The 12032-nt window shown below is 44.3% G+C and overlaps 1 protein-coding gene across 1 annotated transcript in view; it reads left to right on the top strand.

The window, feature by feature from the left end:
• Positions 1–4851, top strand: part of ANXA2 (annexin A2) — a 39845-nt gene extending 34994 nt beyond the window's left edge. Inside the window, exons 9-13 of the mRNA XM_079125937.1 lie at positions 1003–1096; positions 1665–1760; positions 2230–2288; positions 3364–3486; positions 4503–4851. Coding sequence (XP_078982063.1) covers positions 1003–1096; positions 1665–1760; positions 2230–2288; positions 3364–3486; positions 4503–4562 — 432 coding nt within the window. The 3' untranslated portion in view covers positions 4563–4851. The remainder of the gene's footprint in view (positions 1–1002; positions 1097–1664; positions 1761–2229; positions 2289–3363; positions 3487–4502) is intronic.
• Positions 4852–12032: the final 7181 nt, after the last annotated feature.

Genomic DNA, 12032 nt, shown 5'->3' with positions numbered 1-12032 from the left:
TCTGAGAATATGTTTCTTCTTTGCTTTCTGGGAACAGTATTTATTAGGAGGTATTTCCTTTAATGCTGGTGTTAATTACCAGATTGGGGGTTGATTCACTCATCCTCATTCAGGCTTCGCTTGTCTAGAAGCATCAGATTTTGCGGGGTGGGATTTGGCCATGCACACCAACAGAGTGAGTGTGTGGGGAAGCAGAGAGAGGCGAAGGCAAGACCAGGGATGGGGAGGCTTTCTGCTGTGCTGTGATCAGGAGCAGAGAAGAACAGCAGTCCTGTCTTCCTTTTCTGACTGAAAAGAACTTGGCCATAATCTCTGAGAACTAATCTTGAAGCCATGTATGTTCCTCTAAACTATTTGCTTTATCCAGAAGGTCAACTGTTATCTCAAAGTGTGCCATGACAGTTGCAGAAAAAAATTTTAATTTAAATTTTATTTTAGTTTTACAATTTAAAACATTCTGGGCAGCATGTTTAGCAAGAGTTGGAGAAGAGTTTTAAATCAATAATAGAAACTGGGTTTCGTAGATGATGGGAGAATCAATGAATGAATATCTCTCCTCATAGAAGCCTTTCTTCCTCACTTTCTGGTCATTCTTAGCTTTACTTACAGCCCTTAAATTTTCCCCAAAATTGAAAAATCAGATTGGACTGACTCCTTTTCTGCTCCATCACTTCCTGAGGTTCTGAGAAGCTTGAATGGGGCTGCCTTCTTTGTATGAGTCGAAAGTCTCAGTCCCTTTTTATATGAAAAGCTCTCAGCCTTTCCCTTCGTGTTCTTGGAAGGAGATGTGCACAACACTGACCTCATGAACAAGCTCGAGTCTTATTTTGTATCTATCTGTGCCTAATGAAGATGGCTTGTGATTAAGACCTAAATGGTACATTTTTGGCCAAGTGTGCAGGGCAGTCACCCTTTCTTATTTGGCACGGAATTAACGTGACATTTCTTTTGACCTTTTTTGGGATCATGTAGTTAACTTTTCCTTGTTGGCTATGCTCATAGGATCTCTATGATGCTGGAGTGAAGAGGAAAGGAACTGATGTTCCCAAGTGGATCAGCATCATGACTGAGCGGAGTGTGTGCCACCTCCAGAAAGGTGGGTGCTGTGCTGAGGAGGTCTTGACACCTTGGGGCTCTGGGCTGGGCTGGGTGGTATCCATGCTGGGGCTCAGGTCTGCAAGAAGAAGGCTTACTCACTACTTGGCACTCCCATAGGCTCTCCAGTTTTCTTTCACCAAGTCCATTTGCTTTTCTGTCATTCTGGAGTCTTCTCTCTTCCAAATGGTTTCCATGTTTGGCACTTGGTTTGCTTCCCTTTTTTGTTTGAGGACCATTTTATCTTGACATATTTGTTGAAATAGAGTGCTTGGCTGGATGCTTTGTAATGCTTCTCAAGGCTTCCAGATGGAAAGGGTTCCACTCAGGGAAGATGGACCTGGTACAATCTGTGACCTGGGCAGTGCCATATGGGTCAGGTGTATGACCTGCTGCTCTACAGTAGACTGGTGCAAGGTTGGCTCTGGTCCATGAGGGCAACCTCTAGCTGCCCAAGACACCACCTATGATCATCATGTTCTTTTTTATCATGGTGCATAGCTATGTGAGTGACGTTGTAGCCTTGACAAGTGGCTCTGACAGGATGATGATTTGTTGCTTTTCCTTAGTATTTGATAGGTATAAGAGCTACAGCCCTTATGACATGTTGGAGAGCATCAAGAAGGAGGTCAAAGGAGACCTTGAAAATGCTTTCCTGAACCTGGGTAAGCAAGTTTAGCCCACCCATCCCTAGTGGACATCAGCTTTCAGTGGACAGTATGGAATCGGGGGGAATGAACGGCCATCCTCTTAAGTGAATTTAGAATTCATGAATTTCTTTATGATTTGAATAGTTTTGAAATCTTAATTCTATACGTAGAAGGATACAAAACTGAAGAATGGCTTAAATTGATAGAACAGAGAGTTGCCAGGGGGACTCGGGCAAGAGAAGAGGGGGCTGTGGTGGAGAAGCTCACCTGTGTGCTTGGGTTTCTGCAGCCCTCAGAGTGCCCTGGTTGAAAACCAGAGTGGAGCTTAGTATATCAGAGGATTCCAGTGTCCCTTAACCTTTTGCATCCTGCGCCCCTGCCTGCTGCCTCAGGTCATTTCTGGTTGGTGCCCCGGGTCAGGTCATTTCCTCCTGGTGCAGGTGAGATGAGCTCTGCACCTCTGACACCTGTCTTCTCTCCACAGTTCAGTGCATTCAGAACAAGCCCCTGTACTTTGCTGATCGGCTGTACGACTCCATGAAGGTAAGGGCAACTGGACAGCAAGTCCATGTTCCCACACTAGACTCTCATTTTGTGCCCTAAACTGTCTCCTTGACTGGTGGATGGAGGGAGGGACCCCAGTGTCTGGATCTAATCAGCTGTGGTTACGTTTGACAGGTGAGAAAAGCACAAATCCATGTTCTTTGAACTGCCTGAACATGTGATTGGGTTCAGGGAGAAAATAAGTGCCCCTGTGGAGGGAGGAAGTGGTAGGTGGCGGTGCTCTGATTCCTGCCAGTGTGGTTCAGTGATTTTCTTCTGTTACCCCCAGAGGAAAGACAGGCGAGAATGGGAGTAGTAGTGAGCACCCCCTATGCCATAGCCATTGTGCCCCTTACTTCCCCTTAAATCCCAACCACAAACCCTGCCAGGCTTATGTTTTTTAAAGATGAGGGGACTGGAGCTCACAGAACCTCAGTCTGCTTGAAGTTACGCAGCAGATCTGTACCTCTAACTCCAAAGCCAGCCCTGAAACTCTCCCTCAGCTAACCATCTCTTCCCACAAACCCAACACATTTTTCATGCCTGGGACATGCCGTGTAGCCATGCCTCCAGGCCTTCGCTGCTTCTTCCTGGAGCACCTTGTCCATGCTGCTTCTCTGCCATTTCTACTTGAGTACCATGTCAGATGTGACCCCTTCCTTGATGCTCTTAGCCTGAGGCTCTGGAAGTACACTTAGGTCCCTATTGCTTGTACCATTCACACAGACACAACAACCATAAAAAGATGTGTTGTCAAGTCCTCTCTAAGCCCCCAAGAGTCAGCAACCTTTTGTTAGGTACATAAAGGTGCAGACTTCTTGAGCTGAGCTTTGCAAGAATAGGTGCTCCATAGACATTTATTTATTAAATGGACAGTATAAGTTTTGTGCTGATTAAATCTTGGTGTTTGGAATTCCAAGATGGTCATTTTTCTGGAGGGAAGAGTTTCATGATTGTGTTTTTAGTCTTATAGGGGCAACCTCAAGAAGCAAGAGCATGCCAGAAAACATATTAGGTGTTTTTAATTGATAACATTGTTGGGGGATTTAACTTGGAATATCAACTTCACTTTCAGGGCAAAGGGACTCGTGATAAGGTCCTGATTAGAATCATGGTATCCCGCAGTGAAGTGGACATGTTGAAAATTAGGTCTGAATTCAAGAGGAAGTATGGCAAGTCCCTGTACTACTACATCCAGGTAAGGCCCATGGTGTTAGGTTGGCCCTGCCTGGCCATCCAGAGGGTCTGTGATCCGTAGGCAGCTAGCCACCCAGAACTGTGGAAGAATAAGATTTTTCTTTTTTTCTAAGTCCCTGGGGAGATGTTTGTCTCCAAATATCAGGAATTCACTTTGTACCCTTTATGATTTGTCCTGGATTCTGTAGAAACAGTCCAGTATTTTATGTTTCCCATGTCTGTTACTCTACAACGATAATTGGTGTTCATGAGGATGATCCTACAAGGGTTGGTGACATCCTAAAGAAACTTGGATGACCAATTAAATTTTATATTGTGTTGTATTTCTATTTCTTGAAAAATTCTCAGAAAACCTTGACAGCATTTAGTCACTCAGCACTTCCATCTCTTTAATCAGTTTAGTCTGTGTCCATCTTGGAGTGATGGAGCATTGGCATAAAGAAGTGATCTCATTCACATGGTGCCATGGTGCCTCATCGAGATAAGCTTTGCCATTCCCCTTTCTAAAAGATTCTGAAATTTCCAAAGGCGTGTGTGTGATCACTAAGGATATATTTTGAGGTGGGTTTGGTTGACCCAGGCTTCTTATGGCATATGTTTAAAGTTGAGGGACCAGTTAGACTCTTAGTAATTGTTTCATCACCTCACCAGCACACTTCCTTGTGACTTAAGAGTCCATGACACAGCAGAGGGGTGGGAATGGTCCCTGGTCCTCTGTGGGAGGGTCAGGGCACAGGAGGCACAGGGGGACTATTTGCAGGACTTCACTGCAGGAGGAGCAACTAGCTCTTCTCTCTGCCCTAGGGCTTAGAAGTCTCCCACGCACCTTTTCCAGCCACGATCCCAGAGGGCCTGACAGAGCTGTGACCCTCTAGTGTCTCATGCAGGAAGGACCTGCAGAAACCTCCCTGTGTCATGGGAGAGGCTCTGCTGTGCTCCAGGGCTGCTTGCAGGTTACTGTGGACTTGGGTCTTTTTCCTGATACAGTATTTCTCTTTTCTCCGTGGCCACTTGTAGCAAGACACCAAGGGCGACTACCAGAAGGCACTGCTGTACCTGTGTGGTGGAGATGACTGAAGCGCAGCAGGGTGGGAACGCCCAGAAACGGCGCCCCCTGTGCTCCCACCTAACGTTTTAGAGGATCAGCTTGCGACTAACAGACCCGTGTCTCCTCCTGTGAAGATGTTAGCCTTGGCCCCCACCTTCCTTTAGTTGCCTAAGCATTGCCTGGCTTTCCCATCCATTCTCTCCTTTAAGCCAAAGAAAAGAACATTCCAAGGATTTGGAAGTGAAGTCTATGATGTGAAACACTTTGCCTCTTGTGTATTATGTCGTGAATAAACCGAGTTTTTACTTTAGAAACAAATACTTTGTTGGCTTTGCTTTCCATTTAATGGTTTAAAAATCAAACCTGCTTAGGATTATATTGTTCACTGGGTAAGCCTATCTCTAAAGGAAGAAGGTTCTAGAACTGAGCCATCTGATTCAGTAGACGTGATCCAGAGGTGACTCTTTAAGTCTAAGTGAATTTAAATCATACAAAGTTAAAAATTCAGTTCTTTCTTTATGCTATCCTCATTTCAAATGCTTTGTATCCACCTATGGTGAACAGCTAGTATATTGGATATTGCTTGGGGAGAGCATTTCTATTATAATAGAATGTTCTATAGGCAGCACTACCTGCCCAGGGGATGGGAGGACCTGTGGAGGAAATACCCCCGAGTGACTCCTCACCTGCCCATCTTTCTAAAGTAAATTAGGTGAAAATAAGTATTTTTGTGGTCTCAAACTTGGGAATGGGTGGGGAGGTGAATTCTGTTTAGCAAATATTGTTAATATCAGCCGGGCACCATGGCGCCGCCTATAATCCCAGCAGCTTGGGAGGCTGAGGCAGGAGGCTTGAGAGTTCAAAGCCAGCCTCAGCAAAAGAGAGGCATTAAGCAACTCAGTGAGACTCTGTCTCTAAATAAAATACAAAATAGGGCTGGGGATGTGGCTCAGTGGTTGAATGTCCCTGAGTTCAATCCCCAGCAGCCACCCCCAATATTGTTAATATCTCTAGACATCGAAATAAACAGCATCCTGCCCCCACTTCAAGAACTCAGTGCCAGTGAGCTGGGCAGCAGCATTCCTATAAAGGGCTAACGAGGCGATCGAGAGCACAGAGAGGAAGCTAATGTCTTTGAGTGGGTGGGCTGGGAAAGATGAAGTGAGAAGGAAGCGTTTCAGCTGTGCCCTGAAATCTCAGATGAAGTTTTAGAGCTGGGAGGAAGCCTCCGTGTGGGCTCTTAAGGTTCAGATAATGGATAGTTATCATTTGTGTGACCCCTGCCAAAAGGTATAGCAACCACCTAGAGGGAAGACCATGGTTACTTCTCACTGTTGTCCCTTCCCAGCCAGTGGTCTGTGTCAGTGATTCTGGTGTGTCCCTGTACAAATAGACTCTGTGTACTAAAGGTGTGTGTGTGCTTATATGTCTACCTGTGCTCATAAATGTGAAGGTGCTGTTTATAAGCTGCTATCCCAGGACCCCAAAGACTTCTTACCTGAGTACTTTCCCAAGCAGAGTAAGGCTTACGGAAGGGGTAACAGCTCCCAAACCCTTCCACGTCAGAGGGTGCTGTATCAACTGCTAAATCTTGGCACCTGATTGAGGTAGAGCAGACTCAGTAGTTTGCAGGGACCGGGCAGGTAATGGAAATAAATGTGTGAAATGGGCTGGCTGGATGGGAGTGGGGAGTCTAGAGAAGTGGAGGGTGCCTATCCCACTTAAGGCATCCAAATTCATTGTCAACAGCAGCAGCAGCAGCAGCGGCAGCACTGTGGACCAAAACAAATACACCTATGAGCTGATTGGTTGGTTATTGTGATCCCTTTGTCAAATTGGATGGAAATTTAGATGGAGTGTATCTCTTTAAGATTTTACTGAGATTTTCTTCTAAAACCAGGTTATGCAAACAGGGTGTTTTTATCAAATGTGACCTCCAGTGCCCATTAGAATTGATGCCCCAGATCCCAAGAGGTACTCTTCCTTGTGCTTGAGGCAGAGTTCAAAGAACTGCATAGGAAGAGGACCTTTCTGTTTAACCCTAAATGATCATGTAGAACTCAGAATCGATAGGGCTGGGAGAGGCTGTTAGGAGCAATGATGCAGATTAGGAAGCATTTAGGCATTATTTCACCCAAACAACAAGTTTCAGGATGCAAAGAAAATAGTCAAAAGAGGAGACAAGGTGGTGTGGGTAGGGGTTGTTGGGGAGGCTGATCTGGCTGGCCCAGACCCTCCAGCAGGTGTGAGGGAAAATCCAAAAGGCAGGCTGGCACAGGGAAGGCTCCTGGAGACCTGCTCCAGACATGCCTGCTGTCTCTCCTCTGTGTGGAGCCATGGATGTCTTGTATTTTCCAAAAGTGTTAGTGAGGGCACATGGAAATTTGGTCTCATTTTCTTCTGGAGTCCAGCCTGTCCTCTGTCAAGTTCTCCAAACCATTTCTTGAAGTAAAGACAACCATCTGGAGATTTGAATATTCTCCCAAACAATTTTACTTTGCAAAGAGCAGGGAAAGGGCACCAGGCAAGCTTTCACATGTTGTGAGCTGATAATAATAAAAGTTTGATTTTATTCTTTGAGGAATAAAAGGCAGTGGATGTGTTGCATAGCCAAGCAAATTTATTATACTATGACACTGTGAACAGGAAAATGTCATTTCCCCCCTGACCTGGGTAGGAGCTGAGCAGGGCTGTCGTGTTGCGCGATTTGACACATCCTTCCCTCCGTAGTCTATGTGTACATTCTCTCCCCGGAGGCTGTAAAGTGTACAACCTGAGCAACCATATATGGATGGCCCTTTGTTGGGACCCCCCCCCACCACCCAGCATGCATCAAACAGTTTGTTAGGTATTTTTCCAGAGTTGGTTTTCAAATTAAAAAGTAAGAAGACAAATCTTACTTTGAAACTCAGATGAACAACTCAAGGTCCCCACCCATTTTACCAGGCTATGGGCAAATGACTATGTATATGAATCTTCCCCTGTAGGTGAAGTTCCCATGGTGTAAATTATTAGTAAAGATAGATAAGGCAGGGAAAACCAGGCTCACAAAGTAGCTACATTTAGCAAGAAAAATGATTTGAGGACAGAAATCTTTTAAATCAATTTTTAGTCTCTAAATGACTCCAATCTCCAGGCTTCTTCCTGCGTTTTGACAAATGGCTTTGGCTTCTTATCCACATCAGTTTATTTGACCTCCTTTTTCCATCAACTACCAAAATGAAAACTCCACTGCAAGAAAGAGAGAGAGGGAGCAATTCTGAACGTCCCTTAGCAATGAGGCAGAACATGCTATAGCCATCAAGTTCTAGTTGTTCATTCTATTTATTGAAAAAAGCCTGTAGCCTGATTTCTTTTATGCGAGTACATTTGAGCAAGCAAAGTTTATAGAGATGACTTATCTCATTACATTAGAAGAGTGATTTGCTATCTCAGCATCTATAAGCAATTTTAACAGACATTTCTGGATGAAGAAAAGCTTTTGTAAATATATGCGAAAGACACGATTTCATCAAGCATTAAATTGGAGGTGCCCTGGAAAAATATTACATTTGTGCATTCAATTAGCTTGATTGTGGCTGAATTTTGTCCACTGAAGGCAGCATTTCTGCAGAAAAACAGAAGCATTCCCTATGTCAGCAGGTTTCCTGAAACAGAAAAGCACACTTTCCCCACCGCACAACCTCTTTTGCATTTGTGCTGTTCCCAGCTCGGTGCTCCTAATCAGGCCACTCAGTCCAGTTCATGATGGAGAGTGAGGAGAGAGAGCACCAGAAGTCTCTTTTTTTAGCCTTGTAGAAATGGCAACCCAATGATCCCAGTTTAAACAGCCTGCTTCCAGTCTAAAAGCTAGACAAGCTCTGGGCAAAACTGGAATGTGGTCAAGAATGAACCTAAGTCCTCCAAACTTGCCTCCTGGTATCTTCAGGATCTCTCTCTCCTTTAGGGTTCTGTAGGATGCTGTTTAAAATTGAGTGCAGCTGCTGGCCCATATCCCTTTCCCAGAGGTAAGTGTACAGGATCCACCTTAACTTCCATCCTCGAATAAAAGCTTTGTTGTTCAGTTACTGGGAAGAGAGGAGTTAGTAAGTAGACTGGTGGGGTGCAAGAGGAGCTGGACCCCTAAAAACACAGTGAAAAGATGAGCCAGGTACAGTTGCACACCACTTGATGATAGATGTACATTCCAAGAACTGCATTGCCTGGTGAGTTTGTATTGTATCAACATCATAGAGCACACTTACACAAACTAAGGTGGCTATGATATCACTACATAATATAATCTATGGGACCATCCTATACGTGGCCCATCACTGAACAAACTATTATTATAGGGTATGTGACTGTTCAGGATGACCAAATTGGAATGTTTCTAACTATAATTCACTATAGCCCAAGGATATTATGTATTTGCTTTCAGGTAAATTTCTAAAATCAAATTGTCAATTTCAAGAAATAATAAGATTCTGGAACAGAATAAACAAATGCTTAAAACAAGTTTTATGTCACTGTATCAGTCAGGTTGCCAGATTTCAATTTTTACCATAGATTCTTGAGTTTTAGAGAATCATTTTGTCTTGAAGGGCAAAATTTGTCCTAATAGGTATGAATTCATACATGACTAGGAAGATTTGGGTGGGAAATATTAAGTGCTATTTTACTTTTTGGTATGGGGGACTGAACCCAAGGGAACTTAACCCCAGCCCTTTAAGGTTTTTGGTTTGGTTTTTTTTTTTTTTTTTTTGAGACAAGGTTTTGTTGAGTTGCTGAGACTGGTCTTGAACTTAAGATCCTCCTGCCTCAGGCTCCCAAGTTGCTGGAATTATAGGCATGTGCCACCATACTGAGATCAGGAAGATTATTTATTTTTTCTTTTCCTTTTTTTGTTTTTTCGGTAAAAGGGATTGAACACAGGGGTACTTAACCACTGACCCACATCTCCTTTCCTTTATTTATGTATTATTTATGTTGAGACAGAGTCTCACCAAGCGGTGTAGGGCCTTGCCATTGCTAAGACTGGCTTTGAACTTGCAACACTCCTGCCTCAGCCTCCCCAGCTGCTGGAATTAGAGGTATGCACCACCATGAACAGCTTAGGAAGATTTTTGAAGTCTGGAGTTAATGCAGGTAATGTTTTGCCTTAGTTGTTCACTTATTCATTTGTTGACTTATTCATCAACTCAGTAGGCACGCCTGCTGTGTGCTGGTCACTGAACTGAACATTGGAGGTGAGGGGGATAAGAACAAGGCAGCACTGACCATGTGCAGCAAGAAGGGCGGCAATGTAAACCACAGTACTTGGGGGTGCAGAGTGACTGATCCTCATCTAGGAGACACCTGCAAGGTTTCTGGGGAAGGCAATTCTTAAAGCAGGACCTTTTTCGATATCTTTTTAATTACGAGGAATACATAATCATTGAGGAAAGTTAGAAAATATAGATAAGTATGAAGGAAAATACTTAACATCACTGGGAGCCCCAACTGGAACAGATTACCGATCATGTATTTGGCAGGATGACCTGTTTGAGAAGCAGCTCTGTTTCCTTGACAGTGAGCTCATCAGGAAAAAATCAGAGGCAGTTTTCCCTCCTCTCCTTGGTTTGGACTGTAGCCAGTGAAAGTCAGTCTTCCCTGGCCCCATGGAGGAGCCAAGGTGATTTTTGGTTTGTCAAAGTCTAGGTCAAGAGGAGGTAGCGCTGGACTGTCTCAAAGGGAGAAAGCTCTGGGGTGAAAGGGAGAAGCAGGTAGCCTATTCCTGGTGCAGCTGAATTTCCAGAGACTAAGAGGGGAGCTGTCCAGGTGATGGGGAATAGAGCCTGACCCCATGATGTACCTGAGTGTCCTGACCTCGGATAAGGAAACTGAGTGTTTTTAGGGAACCAAATAACACATTAATGTTGAGCCCCTCTGGAAAAGCCTTAGTGACTGGGTGCGGAGAGCAGATGAAGGGGCCCTGCCCTGGGTTCAAACCTACTTTCCAATCTCAATCTGATTCCACATCACTTCTTTCTCTGACGACCAGAAGAGCCCACATTCCATGACAGAGAGTTCTTTGTATATGTACGTTCTGACTTTTCTTTTTGACATTTTATGATCCATAACATTTATTCCAGATATAGTCACTATTCCAGATATCCCAGGGCCTCAAAATTTAGATCTAGCCCTGTACTTTGAAGAGCTTAAGTTAACTGAAGGTTGTACATAAGGAGGAAACAAGTTTTTACAAGAGTCATAAAGCAAGGGAAAGAAAATGAAGAACATTCTGGATATTGTACTCCAAGTTGCTGGGAAAACAAAGAAGCCACAGAAAATGATTTCTGAGCATAGTAAAAACAAATGAAAAGGTAGAATAAAGACTTGCCAGCTTTTCAGGAGGGCAGTTGCCAGTTCTGTTTCACCAGTAGGTTTCCATGTAGCTATCATCTGGCTTCTAATAGTAACACATACAGGTAAAATAAAGAGGGTTATCCTTGTTCCTGGCCTCTGAATTGTTTGTTTCTCCCACTGGTTGAGGCATTGCTATTGTTTGGATTTAAGTTCATGTGTTGGGGAGGCTTGGTCCCCTCTTGATTGAGAGATGGTGGAGCCTGAGGGAGGTTTTAAGTCTGGACCCAGCCTCTCACTAGATTCGTGTCTTCACATTGTGATCTCTCTCCCATGCACTCTTGCCATCACTATACCATCCACCATGAGGTGATGCAGCCAAGGGAAACCTCACCAGGATCAGTGCTATACTATTTGAACTTTTAGTCTCCAATATTTGTGAGCTAAATAAACCTCTTTTGTTTATAAGTACCCACCTCAGGTGTTTAGTGATGAAAAATAGACTAATACAGCCTCCAAATCCATACGTAGGAATTCCAGCCTGGCTGGTCTTGAGTTGGAGATCTATCTTGGGCTAGGATGGGACATGTAAGCAACTGTGCATCCTGCTGCTTCTGGCACTCTGTGGCTTCCTTACCACTCTGGGAAGGGGTGAGCTGTGTCTGGGGCTTGCATTTTGTCCCCAGCACTGTGCCCCACTCGTATCACCTTGGCCCTTGTGGGGGCTTAGCTTGAGATAACTTGCCTTCTGTCCTGATCACTGACCTCATCTCCCAGCTACCCTGAAGCCCTTTTCCATTACCATCCTCTCCCCATGTCCTGGAGCTCTGTCTGCAAATTCCTGAAACACTCTGCTCAATTCATCTTGAATGAGGGACTTTCAAGATATTATACAGTGATATTCCAATTTAGCTTCTAGAAGTTTCTGAGGGTACCCCTCAGAGATGAACTACATTAATTCCACTACATTAATCATTCCACTTTCTTACCAAATAAAAAAACACAAGGTTGAAGGTGCCCTTTGGTTAGGCTGCTGAGCTGCATGAGTCTGGATCCAGCTCTAGGACTGTAAGTCCCTGGTTAGAGGACCATAGGACAGTCAGGTGACTATCTCTGGATTGGATTTGCCCCCAACAGAGGCCTGTCTTCCTTGAACTAATGGTGAGTTTGGGAAT

Source organism: Sciurus vulgaris, assembly GCF_902686455.1.
Source record: "Sciurus vulgaris genome assembly, chromosome: 2".
NCBI lineage: Eukaryota > Metazoa > Chordata > Mammalia > Rodentia > Sciuridae > Sciurus > Sciurus vulgaris.
Note: the sequence above shows the minus strand (reverse complement) of the source record. Positions and strands in the feature narration are given on the sequence as shown.